Consider the following 19,674-nt stretch of genomic DNA (forward strand, 5'->3'; position numbering starts at 1 on the left):
TATGTTCTGAGGGGCGTGGCTACCGTTACAGTCTATGATCGGGATTCCCCTCCCACTCGAGTCAAAATAAAAACCAACGGAGAAGAAGGGGGGAAGTCCCGCCTCGTTGTCTGGGCAGCCAATGGCCAGCTGGTCCAAAACGGAGCGAGCCAATGGCAAAACGCATCTAGAAAGATGGCGACTTACATCAGGAATTACCATATTATTACAGGCTTCATTTTACGTTCATGTTAGACCCGGGGAACGCTTTGTCCATATTTTTTACAGTCTATGTCTACAACACAGCAGAACCACTCCCACAGTCTACAACACAGCAGAACCGCTCCCACAGTCTACAACACAGCAGAACCGCTCCCACAGTCTACAACACAGCAGAACCGCTCCCACAGTCTACAACACAGCAGAACCACTCCCACAGTCTACAACACAGCAGAACCACTCCCACAGTCTACAACACAGCAGAACCACTCCCACAGTCTACACTCTACAACACAGCAGAACCGCTCCCACAGTCTACACTCTACAACACAGCAGAACCGCTCCCACAGTCTACACTCTACAACACAGCAGAACCGCTCCCACAGTCTACACTCTACAACACAGCAAAACCACTCCCACAGGCTACAACACAGCAGAACCGCCGCTCCCAGTCTACAGAGGCTACACAACTGCAGATGGGCCACACTATGTACAATGATACATGCATGCCGTAGTGTAGAGATGACTGTATAGGAGCGTTTCCGACTCCGTCGTCACATCCGTCTGGTGGTGACTGTGTTTTTTAACCGTTCCTACTTTTGGGCATGCCATTACAAGGCCAAGAGTTTCCTCTGGCGTTCCTACTTTTGGGCATGCCATTACAAGGCCAAGGGCTGTATTTTGCGTGTCTTAAGTACCAGGTCTTAATACTTAACTTAAGACCTGGAGGCGTGGTCAATGCTCTTTGGCCACTCAGAATAGCCAAATGGAGGCCCAGGCCGTAGCGTAACGGTCTGGGCACCGGACTGGTGATCCAGTCGCGGTGTGCCGCGGGTTCGACTCCCGGACCCGACACGGCCTTTACCGCATGTCATCCCCCATCTCTCTCCCGTTTCCTGTCAGCCTACTTTCTATCCCTTAAAAAATCAATAAAAAAAAAGAATAGCCAAATGGCATTGATTACGCCTCCAGGTCTTAAGTTAAGTAATAAGACCTGGTACTTAAGACACGCAAAATACAGCCCCACGAGTTTCCTCTGGCATTCCTACTTTTGGGCATGCCATGACAAGGCCAAGAGTTTCCACATTTTCCCGAACAGCAAAAATAATCTACAGTCTACAACGAGATCACAACGTGTCACATGCATTGTGAGCTTGCACTGTCGACACAGAGTTTTCGGTTAAGTATTATAGGGATTTAAAAACAGTGTTTTTGTGTAAGTAGGCAGGTTTTTGTTTCGGAGCACAAACTGTGTGTATCTGTGTGTCTCTCTCTGTGTGTGTGTGTGTGTGTGTGTGTGTGTGTGTGTGTGTCTGTGTGTGTGCGTGTGTATGTGTGTGCGCGCGTGTGCGCGCGTGTGCATTGTTGTACCATGCCGAGTGCTTAATTCCATGGTGGAAATTATTTTCAAGGCCGGTTGTAGACGATCTGTCTTTGTGCTGAGGCGTTAGCTGGACTGCAGTGACAGATCGTCACACATCTGACAGAATAGAAAAGCTTGATGTGCACTCAAAAAAAAGGAAAGTAAAGGAAGAAGAAAAAGAAAAACAGCAAATGAAAGCGAGTGGCGACATTAATGAGTCTTGTTGAGTCCCCGGAGGCTGTAGCGCGCCGAGGCGTCAGTCATCGCATGGTGAGTTGAGTCTACGCTGCCTGTCTCTCTCACACACACACAAACACACACACACACACACACACACACACACACACACACGTCGGCCTGTCAGGCGACGGTGACACGACAACCTGCACATCAAACGCCGCATGGCGGCAGGAGGAGTTGAAAGACGGAGAGAGAGAGGCGCAGTCTGCAAGATATCCACGCACGCAGCCACGCACGCCCAGTGATCGCCTCTCAGCTTCTGTGCTGTCGGTCTGATACACCCTGTCACTTCTTTTACCTCAAAGCACCTACACTGTTGGCTCCCCTGCTGCTACAAACAGTTCCTAATATAGAACAGGGTACACACACATATCGGCAATTACTTCTCAATAGTTTTGTAGTATTTTGCCTCCCCTCCCGCAAGTGCAAGTGAAGGTTTCAAAGTGGACGAGAGTGAAGCTTGGCATGCTTGGTCCTTGTGTAATGCGTGACACGGCCACTAGGTGTCTCTTAACCTCCACGGCAAAAGTGCCTGGCGTTTCTCTCCTCTAACGAGCCGAGATGTGCTTCCTCCTTACACACGTCTGATGTGAGAGGTGCAGGGAGACAAAAACATAAAGGAGAACTAGAGAGGTGGAAAGGAGAGGAAAAAAACAGATGAAGGGTGAGGAAAAGGGAGATGAAGGCATGCGAGGGACAGGAGTGGCAGGAGTTGAGGATGGACTCACGGTTTGAACAAATGAAAGGCACGCGACGGGTACTCTCTGAGGTAGTGACAGGATGTGGTCAGTGGAAACTCACTACTGTGCTATTTACAATTTTGAGGTATTTGTACTTTACTGGAGTATTTCCCATTTCCAATCATTTTACTCCACTACATTTTGGATCCAGATATTGTACTTTTACTCCACTGCATTTATTTGAATTACTTACTTTGCAGATTTTGATTATTATGACAAAACATACATTAGCCACTTCAGCCCTATATTCATTTTGGCCATTTGAATATGTGAGCTTGTAAATCTGCTATTTTCAAAAGATTTGTATTATTGGTACTTTTACTTAAGATAAACATTTGAGTACTTTGTTCCACCACTGGCAGTGGTTAGGGTGGGTGGGGGGGTGACGGACGGCCCCTCTCTTCTGAGTGCTCCTCTGCTGGTCAGTGGAGTTTTGGCAGCGTGCCATCCATACACACACCAAAAAGAACCGGAATGCCAGCCATCTGCGAAAGGTCGAGCTTTCATCACACAACAAACTGAAAGCCTGCCTCGAGGCCGATACTCTGGGTTATACTGTACGCCAGTGGTAACCAACCTTTTCAAGCCCAGGAGCCCATTTTTATTCCCAATTGTAAGCCAAGATCTACCACTAAAACGTGTTAGAAAAAACACTTGTTTTTTTGCTATTTCTGACAGGCTCAATGCATGTGCACACATCCACACAAAGACTAAAGCTTAAATAAGAATAAAAACTTATAGTAAATTATATTATCAATGTCAAATAATATTAAGACAAATGTATTAGAAATAAAAATATTAGGACAAAAATACAAATAAACTTCTTTGTTGAGTTTTTTTTTAAGTAAAACAAAATGCAAAGGACATGAATTGCTTTTACAGCACAATATTTTGTTTCTCATTTCAATGAATATTCACATTGGCAGATGTTCAAATGACATAGGCATAACATGACCATATATATTTGCACAGATATGATGACATACTCTCAGGGTCAGCCCACCTTTAATGAGACTGTTGTGACTGCACTTTATCTGCAAGCGTTTTGAAATCTGGTTCATATTTAGTGATTGCCAGTCTGAGGGTGTCATTAAGATGTGAGTCAGTCATACGAGTTCATGGTAGCGTCCCCGACACATTGAATACTAAACTTATTTGTAAAGTTTGAACGCCAACTTTTAACCAAACGTGGGAGAAACACTGTGCACGGCTGCACGCACAAATAAAGAGTGCACTCGCGCACGCACATGACGGATTATTATCGATCAAAACAATCCTTAGCGTCGCTTACAAAAGCATGTGTTGCACAGCATGAATGATAAGTAATCACCGACCTGGCCACATTTTTTGACAGGTGAATGAATAAAACAGTTTGTTTTGCTTAAGAGGACTCTGGCTTCCTATTTTGAGTATCCTGCTCATTTGAACACTTTGAGGTTTTGAGAACTGTGTCGCGTGCCTTTTGTGCACACACTACCCTCACTCAAGGACAAAGTGTGACAATTATACTAGGGATGTCCCGATCACGGACCACATCAACACAATACTGATATTGCCAAACTCTACAGTGAACCCGTTTCCATCATCACCTGGCAACCAAAAGCAAAGTGCTCTTTACACCTAGAAGTACAGAAACACACATCCCCCATCCCTCTTGTGGATCGCCCACACGCTAAACTGCACTCATTAGGAACTTTAACACAGAAAATAAAAGATAAATAATAATTCACACATCAGAGCACAGTCATGAACTCGCCAAAAATCCATTATTTAATGAGAAGTTATTCAAGTGGATGCATTAAGATATCTAAGCTTGATTGACAGCCACTCCAGCCCCGGAGATAAAGCCAATTAATGAACATTAGGACTGCGAAAAAAGAAAAAAAAAATACGGCGGAATCACTTCTGACTTTTAAAGTAGGGATAAATAAATGCCAAATTATATGAATGACCTCGGAGGTGATTCATTTCACTACATATGCATATTGGAGATTAAAAAAAACACCTATAAATATTAATGCAGGGCAATTTCTGGAGCGCAAATAAGCCGTGCATTATCTCTGTGTGGGCTTAGAGTGGGATGAGCCCCCCCACGCGCTGCGTCCCCTGACAGACGGACACGCACACAGACAGACAGGCAGGCAGGCAGACAGGCTAACTCGTTAAGACTTGAGGCCCTATAAAAAAAACTAATGAATCAGTAGTAAGTCCTCAAAACAATTTAGTGTTGGCTTTTCCGCTCAAATATTTTGTTTTAGGGACAGAAGAAAATAATTGTTAAAAAAAGAAAAAAAAAAGAAAAAAAATACTTAAAAGATTTTTCTAAAATGTTAAAAAATAGAAGATGTACAGGCTCGCAGCATGGCACAAAATGACACGCAGTAGCTTGTAAATCTGCTTATTTTGACAACCAACCGTTCTAAATCATTATTCTGCATTCTAAGAGTTTTCTTAAAAATAAATAATAATGTTTAAAAGTCTAAAATGATACAGAGTATCAATGGAGTCATGTCAATTCTAACAGCTAATAAGTGTTTCACTGTGCAGTTACCGGGCAGTTTTTATTCTAACGCGCGAATGCAAGTGTCTGCATACAGCCTGATGATTCATCATCGTTATAACTACTGTGATCTGTTTGTAACGATACACAGGTGCAGGCTCACGTCTGCTGTTGGGCACCAGCATGCAGGGGTGTACCGTAACCAGTGTTGGGGAAGTTACTTTTAAAAAGTAAGGAATTATAGTTATCGTTACTTATCTAAAAAAGTAATTTGTTACTTTACTTTACATTAAATTATGAAAGTAACTACTTTACTTTACTTTAAAAAATAATAATATAAAAAAACGATTTAAAAGAAGGTTTTTTGTTCTGTTGCACAGTAGCCTAAGAGAAAAGACAACTCCCTCTTAACATTATGAAATGTAGTGGAACAATAAAACATGTTCAGGAATTTTGACAGGCATCTTTATAGAGATATTCTAATTCATCAAATGTATTTTTGAGCTCATCTTCCATTTTAGAATATTCACTGTTCAGGTATTTGGAAAATGTATTTCTGCACATTGGCCTTGCTTTCACTGGTATTTTGCTGACCAAGGAACAGACTCCACCGGCGTTGAGAGGGGAAGCATTTCCTCAACAACATAGGCTACCTAGCAATCATTTTGTCAAGTTGACTCTTGGTGACATGCTACTGTTTAAAATCGATATTTCCAACCCCCAAAGCAACCGATCTCGCTGTCATGATCCGCATTTGCCATTTTAGCGTGTGGTACTGTATTATGATTTTCGTTCAACCCGCGATTTCTGTCTGTGTAGTGTCTATGTATGCGTTACAAGGGTTTCTGTGTCTGTGACTAAATTTGTTACTGTTTACGTCAGCCAGTAAGCCAATGACCTCTTCTGCGACGTGCTTTTATCAAGCCATGTGGCCTCAGAGGCTAGTATGACCTCACAAACGAAACTGTCAACACAGAGAGCGTTCTCTCTCTCTGCACTGCAGTCAACAGCACAGAGACGCCTGTATGATAGACTCACAGAGTCACGGAGCTGCGAGACTTTTCACTGATCACAAAAGTTGACATAACGCCATAACGCGGGTAATGCTCGCACAATAACTATAAGGCCGTTATGGAATGGGAAATGTAAAGCGTTAGGTTACAAGTTACTGCAAATAGTAGTTACGTTATGTAACGTAACGCGATGTAAGGGCGTTAGTCACAACACTGACCGTAACTAAGTACATTCACTCAAGTATTGTACTTAAGTACGATTTTGTGGTTTTGTGTGTTTTGTTGTGTGGTTTAGATTTTTACTGGAGTGTTTACAATTTCCAGTGCTTTTTCTTCTACTCCATTACATCTCAAAGGCAAATATTATTGCTTTTACTCCACAATTATTTGAAAACATTAGTTACTATACCGGTTAACCGGTAGTTACTTTGTAGATTTTGATTATCATTACAAAACATACATTAACCCAAGCCCAATATACATTTCTACAAGATCACAGTGGGTTACATCTATTTTTTAAATAATGTTTATAAATTGTATGCATTTGAAAAGTTGTGAAATGGGACATTCTGCATTATGAGTAGTTTCTACTTTCGGTACTTTAATTAAGTACATTTTCATAACACGTATGACTATGTACTTTGATTGAAGTCACTTTTGAATTCCTTACTTTTACTTGTAACACAGGACTTCTACATTGTTGACACTTACTGTAGTAAAACATTTTAGTACATTTTCCACCACTGCACATATACAGTATGGGATAAAACATGCATAGAGTGATTAGAGTGCCTTATTCTTCAAGCAAACTCTATTAAAATAGTGCTAAATCTGAAAAATACGGCTGTTAAACTTGTTTTTTAAGTAAGGATAGTTATGAAGGAAAAAAGTCTAACCGATTTCTATGTACCGGTAGTATTTTTCCAACTGATGCATTTAGAGCTGAACATAGCCAATTAGGTTCTCAGTGTGTTTGCCATTTCTGCAAGTGTGAATATGCTTTGGCAATTGATTACAATGGTGTATCGTGCCTCTTGCATATTCAATTGCAATTATAAAACTGATTGATCAGACTACACGTCTTACCATCTCGCAGCCCGGGTGAACGCAGTGTCCATTATCCGATGTAGACAGTGGAAAAGGACATTTGAATCCAATCCAATACCGCAGTTGATATTTTAATCCACTGAGGGATTTCCCCTCGGTGGTCAATAAACTCCCTAGTAGTTACACAAGCCATTAGTAGTTACACAAGCTGCTATTTTTGAGAACCACTGTTCGAAACCCTAAGGGCTCCAATTTCGTCGCCGCCCGTTTTAGGGATTTAGACAGGTAACCAAAATACCAACTTTACCCTTCCCCACTGCTAAATCCCAAAACAGTGTATTTAGAAAGATCAGAGCCCTAAGAGTTGTTGTTACTAGTCAATGTCGGCAATGTCTGTCCGTGTTCACCTATATGTGTGCCTATGTATGTGTTGGTTCATGAGCACCAGTATGACTATGACTACCGTACCAGTAGGGGCGCTGTTGTGCCAGAAACAGAGAGAGAGAGAGAGAGAGAGAGAGAGAGAGAGAGAGATAGTATTAGTGCTGCACTGTTGCCTGCTAATGAGAGAGAGAGAGAGGAGAGGAGGTGGGGAGGGAGAGGGGAGTTGCACCACTCAGTTCACACGGGTGTGATTTTTATGTTCCGTGTGGAGAGTAGCTGTTGCTATGCACCAGCTAATGGGGATCCTAATTAAACTCTAAAAAACATGACATCTGGCCACTAGTTCATTATGACATGGGCCTGCAGGCCTGGTGGCTTCATTGCCCACTGGTCTATAGTTGGTCCTCTTCCTCATTTCCTTCGTTGTGAGTTTATAGAAGGACAGGTCAGAGAGGGTCTTAGCTGAATGTTTGCCTGTTATGGCATGCGCCGAATAGGGACACTAGGGTTCAAGGGCTATTTAAAGCATGCCTACAGTACATGCATTAGCGCCTGGTGTGTGTGTGTGTGTGTGTGTGTGTGTGTGTGTGCGCGTGTGTGTGTGTGTGTGTGTGTGTGCGTGTGCATGTGTGTGCGCGTGTACACTATGCGAGTGCCTTTGTTTTGTGTGTGTGCGTGCGTGCATAGTGATAGGTAAATGAGCATTGGGGGATTTGGCACCGTATATGCTTGGATGTGTAATTAATGGTGTGTGTGTGCAGTGAGAGAACACAGAGGTGGAGCTGTGTTCTGCCTCGGAGGACGGTCAGTCAGACTCGCACTACACTCCACATTTAAATCTCTTCCCACAGCATAAGGCGCGCGGTGATAAATATAGTAACCTTTTCCTTTTTATTCCCTCCGGGGGCACCGAGCCAAGATTGATGTGCCTGCTAATCTTCCCTCTGTTTGTATGGAATATGTGTACAAATCAGATCACTATTCATGCTTTCTCAAAACTGGAAATGGAGACGAGAAGAGATTACGTCGACGAGCCTAAAAATGGTACCTCGTTGGCCTGGTTATTATTTTTGAAAATAACATTATTTTCGAACTGTCGGAGAGAACGCCTGCTCGTGTGTGTCTGTATGATGTATGTGGGTGCTAATGTCTGCCTGCGTGCATACAGTACCAACCAGTGCTAATGTCTGCCTGCGTGCATACAGTACCAACCAGTGCTAATGTCTGCCTGCGTGCATACAGTACCAACCAGTGTTTGGAAGTACACGCGTGGGTCTATAGATTTGTCTGGTTCACAAAGCAGTTGTAGTACGTTGCATTTCTACTATATTTTAGTGTTTTTAGTAAAGACAGACACAAGTGTATCATATGTAAAGCCTTAATTAGTTTTGCGTATCGTAGGTGTCATCAGATGATGAATCCCGTCTGTTTGTAAATCAAATGTGCGTTCATGTGTGCCCACATTTGCATTGTTCCGCGCCCCATTTAACACCAGAGCCTACCACAGAGCAGTGGAGGGAAAAGTACTCAAAAAAGTATCAATACGGCAATTAATGTAGAATTACTGCGTTACAAGCAAAAGTCCAAAATGTACTTGACTAAAAGTACAAAGGTATTGGCATCAAAATGTACTTAAAGTAGCCTACCAAACGTAAAAGTACACATTGTGCAGAAATTCCAATTTCACAAGTTTTCAAATGTATAAAACATTTTGAAAATAGCCGATCTACAAGCTCACAATGCATCGCGATGTGACGCATTGGCCAAAACGTATACATGGCTAAAGTGGTTAATGTATGTTCCCGTCAGTTTGTGTGTCGGGCACGTGACATCATCAGGGATTGAGCACGTGAAATCATGTGACATCATCAGAGATGAAGCACGTGACATCACGTGACATCATCAGGGATTGAGCACGTGAAATCATGTGACATCATCAGAGATGAAGCACGTGACATCACGTGACATCATCAGGGATTACACTCACACACACACACACGCTCACGCTCGCACACAGTACACGCACCCGCAAGTGCATGCACTGTTGTTGTAGTGTTTACAAGGTAGGCTGGCTGTGCCTGATTACTAGAGCCCAATTAATCATTGTGCCAAAATGTATAGTTTCCATTCTCAGTAACCTGATGAAAAGAGTACTGTTTTTGAGGCCCCTCCTATGTCCAGCTTTGAGGGTTTGTGTAAATACAAACATCATCCTAACACAAAAATGGAATGCCATTGACAATGAATGGCCAGTTTTTAGTGTTTGTGTAAAACACAAACATCTAAGACGAAAGTGAGGACACAAATTGTCATTGGCATTTATGTGCATAGCTGCTCAAAATGTGACATTCAGGGGTTGATTAGAGCTTAATTTGACTTAGATATGACAAAAACAACGATCGTACGGAATGGGGGACAGATCACTGTAACACACGGTGTGCTCTTCTATGCAGTGGTATGCTGGGGAGGGGGCATCAAGGCCGGTGAGCTCAACAGGCTCAATAAAATTATAAAGAAGGCCAGCTCTGTTGTTGGCCTCCGAATGGAGAGCCTGCAGTCAGTCGCGGAGAGGAGGATCGGAGTTAAACTGGACTCCATGCGGGTAAATCCCTCCCACCCCTTAAATGAGGTGCTGCGGGATAGGACGAGCACCTTCAGCCGTAGGCTCACACTCCCCCTGATGCGCACGGAACGCTACAGACTCTCTTTCATGCCAAATGCCATCAGACTTTTAAATGCAAAGGGAGACAAGAAACACTTTCCTGGGGTTTGTATGTGGGTAATCTGTGTTTTTCAAAGTATTTCAAAGTGTCTGTGAAGTCATGGACACTGCTGTATTACTACAATGGCCATAATGCTTTGCTGCACTCACTCCACCTTGTGGAGAGGGAGGGGGCTGTCTTACTGTGACACGTGATTATGAATCCCACCAACATTCTGGGATAGACCCGTCTTACCATGTGTCTGATTGGCTCCCGTGCAGGCTTCATACAACTCCCAGGAAAGTGTTTCTTGTCTCCCAAACATCATTGAAATAACATCTGGTTGCAAAAGTGGCCATTTAAAGTGCTGGAAGAAGTGTGCACCACTTAACGGTATGAATACATGTTTTGCTGCATTTGAGGAGCCTCCTTTTTATGTATCCATTGTTTTTGGCCAGTTACCTGCCAAATGGATTTCAGGAAAGTTGCCTTCCCTCCTGTGTCGCACGCACGCATGCACGCAAGCACGCACGCACGCACACACACACACACACACACACACACACATCTTTTCTCTCTCTCTCTCTCTCTCCCGCTCTCTTACTTTTGTGTCATATATTTCCTTCCATAATCCTTCTAAAAGTTCCAAAGTATTAAGTGCATAGTTACAGTAGTCTGGGAAATGAAGATGAGTTACCTTGCAGAACTAAGATCGTGATTATGTAATGGCCCAACGATAGCGCTAATATTCCAGGAAGCTAATCCAGAGACAGCTTGGGTGGAGAGCGCGCGCGCCGCATACCAGTTGTTAATTACCCCGTGCTCGGTGCCGTGAAGTTTCGGCGGGCCATTGATGTGTGGTGATTTCCATTGGGGTGGGCCCTCTCCGAACTCACTCTCCCTTTCTCTCTCTCTCACACACACACACACACACACACACACACACACACACACACACACACACACACACACACACACACACACACACACACACACACACACACACACACACACACACACACACACACACACACACACACACACACACACACACACACACACACACACACACACACGCACACTCTTCTTTGTTTACTGTTCCCCGTGGAAGAAACAGCTCTAAAGAGGTGCCTGACCTCAATTTTTCTTACTTTGCCTCCCCTTCACTTTCGTCCCCTCTAAATCTCATGAATAAATGCTGGTAAATAACGTCAGCGGGGCTCCTGAGCCTCTGCAGCCTCGTCCACAGTGTGTGAGAGAGAGAGCCACGCAGCAAGAAACTCCGCTCTGACTCTGCTCATCGTTAGAGGGCAATAACTCGGGAGGGGCCACACTATGTGAGGGTTATTGTAGGAATTACAAGAGCAATAACAGATGAGAAAACTTTTGTTAGTTTTTGCTCGTTTACAGACACCGACAGGGTACTAAAAATACTACTGCAGTCAGCATATCGTTATCGGTTCCTGCTAGGTCCCAATGTTCGGTACCCTACCCACCCCTGACAATGACGTCACCAACTCTGTTTGAAGTTGGCTGTCACTCCTATGCCACATTTCCTCGGTCGTTTGCCTTTCTATTGTCTTGGGTCTGGGTCTCCGAGGCTAGGGCAACAGTGGGGGTCACTTTGAAACCGGAAGGTTCCCAGTTTAATCCCAGGCTCCCCCAGAGTCAGTGTCCTTGAGCAAGACAGATTGCTCCCAGTGAGCAGGTTGGTGCTTTGGAATGTGTGTGTGTGTGTGTGTGTGTGTGTGTGTGTGTGTGTGTGTGTGTGTGTGTGTGTGTGTGTGTGTGTGTGTGTGTGTGTGTGTGTGTGTGTGAGAATGTAATGCACAATCATTGCAAAGTGCTTTGGATAAAGGCACCATATAAAATGCACCATTTACCATTTATATTATACGGAAGTGTTCAATGCAGCGTGTGCAATGCAATACCTGTTTCTCACACTGGCCATAGTCTGGTCCATGGTCCGATTGGAAAAGGCAAATGTCTCCCTGGTTCTTGGCCCTCTCGATCAGGCCCATGGCGGTCCTCACTGTAGCGTTACGGGCGTGGACAAACACCATCACCTGAAACACACACAGGGACACAAGTGAGTCGATGTTATTTAGTCAAGGACAAGTGCTTCAAGGTACAGGTGTTGGATAAGAAACACACACACACACACACACACACACACACACACACACACACAGAGCATTTATCGACGGCGATAAAAATAGAAATGTGTACATTTACAGTCACATTTAACAGTGCAATTAATGCCCGTATGTGATGCTCTACGGATTAAGATGTAAAACAAGTGAACGAAAATCTATGTTTTTTTCTCTTTCCATGTCATTAAACTTCTATATGGAAATTTCAGAAGATGAACAACAAAACTGCCTGCAAAGGAGATTGCACAAGCAAAGAGAGAGAAAGAAATATCTGTTTAATTTTCCAACAATGTGTTGTTGAACCATGACTCTGTGTCTTCCCATACTATCTGACAGAACAACTGAACTGGATCTTTCCCTAAAGCCCCCAAAAGCATCCCAGATTGCAGAGGTAGTGCAGGTCACAGTGTATGAACAGCAGAAGGTCCCCATTAACAGTTTCCGTGCCTTGAATGGATTACTCCAGGTTAATGTCGCTGCCGTATCGGACATACCCGCCTTTTGTTTTATGTGTTTAATCCGCCGTAATGTAATGAATCAAAAGAAAATCCGTCTTCGTCGCGGAGTATGAGACTGGATGCCTTCGCTGTGATGACAAAACCGGAAATCGTCACATGCTGTGGGCTGCTAGGGCTTCTGGGAAATTGAGGCCAATGGAAATGCATTGGGTGCAACGCCTCATTGAAACCAATCTTGTGTGCGTCTTCCGCGTGCACCAAGATGGTGGATGCTACACACAGATCATAACAAACCACGGGAGCTTTTTTTGATGGATTTTCGCGGATTAAAAGCCCAAATAATTCAGCGTATGCTCTAAAGGTAATACAACAATCTCGGCAGTGAAGGGGGGTTGATTAAAATGCGGGTTAATCGTAAAAAACAGTCAAACTGTTAACAAGAGACAGATGGTGTTTTGTTAGACGTCAAGAGGGCTGTTACTTGGGACTATCGTGAAAAGGGCTGACATTGAGAAACAATCGATACTGAAAAACAGCAACAATCAATACCAAACGACTGATCCCCGGCTCTCCTCCTCCACTGTGTTCACACCATAGACTGTAAAAAATATGGACAAAGCGTTCCCCGGGTCTATTATGAACGTAAAATGAAGCCTGATTCTAATGCACTGTAAATCGCCATCTTTCTAGATCCGTTTTGGACCAGCTGGCCATTGGCTGGCTCCGTTTGGGTCCAGCTGGCCATTGGCTGCCCAGACAACGAGGCGGGACTTCCCCCCTTCTTCTCCGTTGGTTTTTATTTTGACTCGAGTGGGAGGAGTAGACTCTTGAGTGGGCCTCTATGGAGCTATGGGGCTTTTTGGGTCCAGTCCAGCGCCACAACAGGCCATTATATGAACTACCGATTTAAAATAAGGCTTCACGAAATATCTGGCTGACTGCCCCCCTGGTTCACACCCACAAAGAAATACTAAAAGCCAACCAATATCAGACAGAGTAATGGTTGGATTGGTTGTTTGATAGATAAAACTGCAGGAAAGGGCAGAAAAGTAGCCTGACTCTTTTGTTTTAGGATGTCTGAAGCCTTGGTGCATGCATAGTCAAAGTGACATTGGATAGGTGCTCCTACAAGAGTCCTCAATTAATTCTTACTGACCAGTGAGGAGATCCTGTTATTTGGTAGACTTTTTTTGATTATTTAAGTTGCCATTTTTTCCCACTGGAAAGATTGGCCTCTAAAATGCAATAACCACCTGGTCAACAAACAACAGACTGTGCACATACCTAACCTCCGTCAGATGTGGACATGCTTCTGTGTTCTTTTATAAGAATTACAAACATTGCATGAGTAGGATTGGCAATCTGGCATTTTCTCATCATTCTTAGACCACTCATGCCTGCTGTTTAGATGAAATTTAAAAAAGTCCACATCTGTTGTCCAAGGAGGAGGACTGCATATTGCTGTGGTGCTCTAAATGTTTTAAGGTTGACTAAAACACATTTTAGCTGTTAAATGTTAATGTCCCACTCCAGATTTCTCTCACTTAAAACCTAATAAAATAAAATAAATCTAAAAAGGGTGCTGGAAGCATATCTACAATTTTTCCCTCTCATTGAGAAATTATGCATTTATGAATATTCATATTATGCAAATGTGACAGGCCATAGCACAGGCCAAAGTGGTTTGGAGTTTCAGCAAGTGGTTATTTGCATTTTGGACCATGATAGGTCTGAGTGTGATTGGTGACAGCATACAGCCGGGTGAGACGTCAAGCTCCCAGGGGTGGAAGGTAACTAAGTACATTTACTTGCTGTACTTAAGTACAAGGTTGAGGTATTTACTTAAGTATTTTCGAATACTTTTACTTGCACTCCACTACATCTTAAGAGGCAAATATTGTACTTTCACTTCACTAATTTTTTTTGAAAACATTAGTTACTAGTTACTTTGATTATTATTACAAAACATACATTAGCCACTTCAGCCCTATTCTATATACATTTTGATGTCTGCCCGGTGAATCCGACTAAGGATAAGCGGTTGAAGATGGATGGATGAATAACTTCCATGATCGACACACTACTCAATGGGGAAGAGCAAGAGCCTGCAGACAGTGCAGAGGCTTGAAAAACAGCAATGCTAGGATGAATGAGGGCGTAAATGTATCCACATCACACCCACCCTGGCCACCCAGGCCACCTCGGTTCACTCCACATTGCATGATTTATTGTTCTATTCCTACTGTTCAAAAGTGATATAATGCGAGTTCAATGCTTTCTAATTAGAAATCTCTTCTGCAAGTGTTTCCATACCCCATTTGCGTATTTCTTTTTATATAGCCCCAAAATCCACCCCCTACAAAGCACAAAAGTGTTTGCGAAAGAGGCGACTTTTGAGAAAATTTCCTTGAAATGTTAAGTGTATTAATATTGTTCTAATTATCTACCATTAGCTTATGCACCCAAATGCGAAGCCCTTTTTTCACTTTCCAAAATTGTGATTGATTATTAGCGTCTTTTTGCAAATTCTGTTTAAAGGACAACTTTAGTTTTTTTCAACCAAGGTTCATGTTTTAGGTTGTTATTAGAGAAAGTAAAAGATGAGTGTTAATTTTCTTTCATTTTAAGGATTTTAGCAGTTTTTGACAGGGGGGCGGGGGCATTCGAGCATGGGGCTAAATATGTATTTTTTTACAAAATGTTATGGTGATTTATTTTTTTATTATTTACTATAGTCCTACTAGACCCCAAGAAATTACATGGCCACAAAAGATCACAGGATCTATTGAATGTGACAACCTGACATATTGAGCCTATACACACAGTATAAGCCTTCCCCCAGTAGGCTACCTTCACATTCAGTAGATCCTGTGATCTTCTGTGGCCAGATGTAATTTCCTGGCGTTTATTGGGAGTATAGTAAACCATACAAAAAGAAATCACCATAAAATTGTGTAAAGAAATACATATTTAGCCCAATGCTCGAATGCCCCCGCCCCCCTGTCAAAAACAGCTAAAATCCCTAAAACGAAAGAAAGCAGCAAATGAAAAAAGATTAACACTCATCTTTTACTTTATCTAATAAACTAAAACATGAACCTTGGTTGAAAAAAACTAAAGTTGTCCTTTAAATCTATGACCACAGTTTTTGATGTTACTGCACATGCATGGCTGTGAACGACGGGCCACGTGTGTGTCTAATCCAGGTTGTGTTATCACCACACATAGCTTCGCTCAAACAGCTCAAACGTGTGTGTGTTCACGACATGATTATTTTAGTTTCCTCCTTTAGTAATGTCAATTCCTAATCCCCGGAACAAGTTCCTGCAGTGTAGAATCACCCACGACTGATTAATAAAATATTTGTACGAGTGTGTAAAAGATCATGATCCAGCTCTAGCGTGGTGAAAAAGATGAGCATTTCATATAATCTGAAATGTGATGTCTGAACAGACAGAATGAAAGAGACCATTATGACAGCTCAGCAGTTGGAGGTGAGAACAGAGGCATTGACCTTCACAGCGAGCATACCGTACATACAGTCGACCCAAGGTCTTTCTGATGCTCTGTCTTCATGTTTTCTGGATTAAAGGATAAGACCACTTTTGTAGAGGTTTGGATTGTGTAGTTACCTTGCCATGATGTAACTCCAAATGTGGACAAGAAATAAAACATAATTGCTCCAGTGATTGCTCCAATTGCTTCGGTATCTCTGGCACTGCCCAGGCCTGGTTTCGGTCACACATTACTGATAGAACCTTCTCAGTCCAACTAGGTGACCTCGTATCCTCCTCGGCCCCCCTCACGTCTGGTGTCCCCCAAGGTTCTATCCTTGGCCCTATTCTATTCCTTCTCTATATGCTGCCACTAGGAACAATCCTTAAAAAACACAACATTGCATACCATTGCTACGCGGACGATGTCCAAATCTATCTACCCCTCACCACGCATTACCCATAACTCACTCCAATGTCTACAGGACTGTCTAAATGACATAACTTCTTGGATGGATATAAACTTTTTAAACCTGAACTCAAACAAAACAGAAGTCATATGCTTTGGCCTTGATACTACACCATACATAAATAACACCATTCTATTCACCCTCAGCTCAAACATTCGCTCCTCCGTCAAAATCCTTGGCTTCACTTTCGACCACCTTCACACTCAATAAACAACACAGATTAGTTCCATAGTTAAAAGCAGCTTTTTTCAACTACGGCTGTTGGCCAAGGTAAAACTCCCACCTAAACAACTGGAGATGGCAATACACGCTTTCATATCATCCAGACTGGACTATTGCAACTCCCTCCTCTTTGGCATCGACCAGGCATCACTCCTCATTGACTTACATTGTACACTGAAACAGCTCTCAAAGTCACTATTTTAGAACATAAACAAACAACTCATACTGTTTATTGTTTTCATTAAAAAAATCCTGTTGATTTAGACATTTTCAGCTCTCTAAACTTTAGAGGTGGTTCCCAAACCTTTTAGCCCGTGACCCAAAAGAGAGATTAGATGTTTGCCCTGGACCCAAACTAGTGAAAATAGCAGATCTACAAACTCACAACGTGTCGTATGGCACTGTGTTGTGAGCTAGTGCTGCCGGAATTGTCCACAAATTACATTCGGATATTCGTTTTAAAAACCCACCTGGATTCGAGCAATTCGACCCATTCGGATTTCGGATTTCAATTCGAGCCATTCGGATTTATTAATAATTATATTTACACCAATACAACCTGAGACATAACATTTAAGATTGCATTGCTGGCGCAACTCTCTCTCTCCGCGCATTGGTGCTGCTGAAAACCGAGTTGGAACACAACGCATGCATTCTCCCTTCTCCAGTAAAACCTTTTTTTCCTTAAATGAGCAATCCTACCACACAGCCTTATCAAAACGAGGCACGGAGGCAGTGTTAATTCACAGAACAGAACACTGCATTGCTGCTGCTGCCTTTTTATAATTTCCTGAAGGATAAAGTCGATTGAAGATTGATGAGTGATAGATCTGTGTGTTGTCTAAAAATATACTCGTCTGTCCGAAACAACACCGACCCAGATTCTGATCACTAGATACGCGGTTGACGGAAGATTTCACCCTTCTGAGCAGCGTACACCCACTGCGCAAAGAACGTAAAAGGCTCCCGCGGCCCCGCCCGCCCTGTGCTCACTACGCAGGCTGCGCTGCGTATGGTAGTCTGCGTTTAGGAAGAGTAATGTATTTATATAATAAATAAAAATATATTTTTTATTATTATTTTTAATTCAAACCTTAATTTTATCGGTTATTCATTACAAAAATATTCGAAAAAATATTCGGATATAGAATATTCTTTGGCAGCACTATTGTGAGCTTGTAGATTGGCTATTTTCACTACTTATACTTTATGAAATTCCTTTGATTTCTTCAGGAAATTACTGCAGAAAATCATTGAATTTGGCCTGGGCCGGGTGAGCGGTCCAGGCACTGTGCTGATAGTCGAGCCTAACAGCGTGTTGCGGGTTGGAGTCCCGATCCCGATGACCTTCTCCCCATTCCCCGTCAAACTACTGTTAATCTATCAATAAAGGCAAAAAGCCCAAAAGATATCTTTTGGAAATGTTTTTTTTTAAGGTTTTGAAATAATAATAATAATTAAAAATGTAGTAAAGAAAACAATGTGTCCTGATCCACAGTGTTTGGCAACCAGTGCTCTAAACGACACGGCAGCTTCCAGCCCACATGCACAGCAAATAACCCTGGGGGGAATCCCTGTCCTCTCTCTCTGTCTTCCTTAATGTACTGGGTCACCACACTCCCATCAAGTCACCTTGCTATTGACTTTGATCTACTTCAAACTACATACATGAACCCCAGCGTCCCTGTTCTGGGAATGTCATAATATAGGTGTGTATTTGGCAAAGCATAGCAGATCTACAAGCTTACAATGCAGCATGTTTTGACAAAAACATTTGACGTTGATGGATAAAAGGAGGGGGCCACATACAGTACAGACCCCTGAGGGACCCTAGTCAATGTAGGTTGGTTTGTAAGTGGTTTTAAGTGATGTGTCCTAAAGTTCACAGGCCTGAAAATTAAGGCCTGGCTCTAACAGGGCCCTAACTAGGCTAATTAGCATACATTTTAGGGCCGGCCCGAAAGACGTTGGGTGGGGTCTGGGCAGAATTTGAGAACTCTATCACAGAGTAAAAGTGAAATTTGAAAACTATCACAGACCAGTCATTGGTCCGACAACGACAACCTCAAACCCTAACCTAACGCATAACCGCAAGCATGTACGCCAACCTTAACGCCTTTGGACCACACAGTTCTGCTTAGGTAACTACAAGTAGGCTACTGCGAGCTGACTGCAGTAGGTGTTGCGGCCAAGCCTGGATGTAGCCCAATTTGCGCCCTAGGCAAGCTTTCTCGTATGTGCCACCGACCTATACTCGCCCCCTAAAAGTTTGCCCTTATAAGTAAGACTGAAACAAAATGAACTGCACAGTCTGGAGATGGATGCGGGGGAAAGGAAGGATGTGGAGGATGGAGAATCCATCCATCCCTTCTACAATGCGGAGGACATTCAAACCGCAACGTGACTTGGCCAGTCATTTTGTGCCTGTAGCCCTCAGGCTTCATCCCATGTGAGAACTTAAGACCCGCACTGTCCCTACAGACTATTGATGTTTTGAAGTGGACTCTTTTGCACATGGACTACTGGGATGTACACTTCTCAACAATACCTGGATGTGACTCTCCTGTATTTCAAAGTTGCTCCTGTTGCTACTGAGACACCTGAATGCCCCTCCAGGCATTAATAAAGGTTTACCTTATCTTATCTTTAAATAACAATAATCACGTGCTTGTTCTGACAAAGCATTGCTT

The 19,674-nt window shown here is 42.9% G+C and overlaps 1 protein-coding gene across 1 annotated transcript in view; it reads right to left on the reverse strand.

The window, feature by feature from the left end:
* Positions 1 to 19,674, reverse strand: part of ascc3 (activating signal cointegrator 1 complex subunit 3) — a 194,462-nt gene that overhangs the window by 77,348 nt on the left and 97,440 nt on the right. Inside the window, exon 14 of the mRNA XM_083761688.1 lies at positions 12,119 to 12,253. Coding sequence (XP_083617814.1) covers positions 12,119 to 12,253 — 135 coding nt within the window. The remainder of the gene's footprint in view (positions 1 to 12,118; positions 12,254 to 19,674) is intronic.

Source organism: Protomyctophum parallelum (assembly GCF_964188405.1).
Source record: "Protomyctophum parallelum genome assembly, chromosome: 3".
NCBI lineage: Eukaryota > Metazoa > Chordata > Actinopteri > Myctophiformes > Myctophidae > Protomyctophum > Protomyctophum parallelum.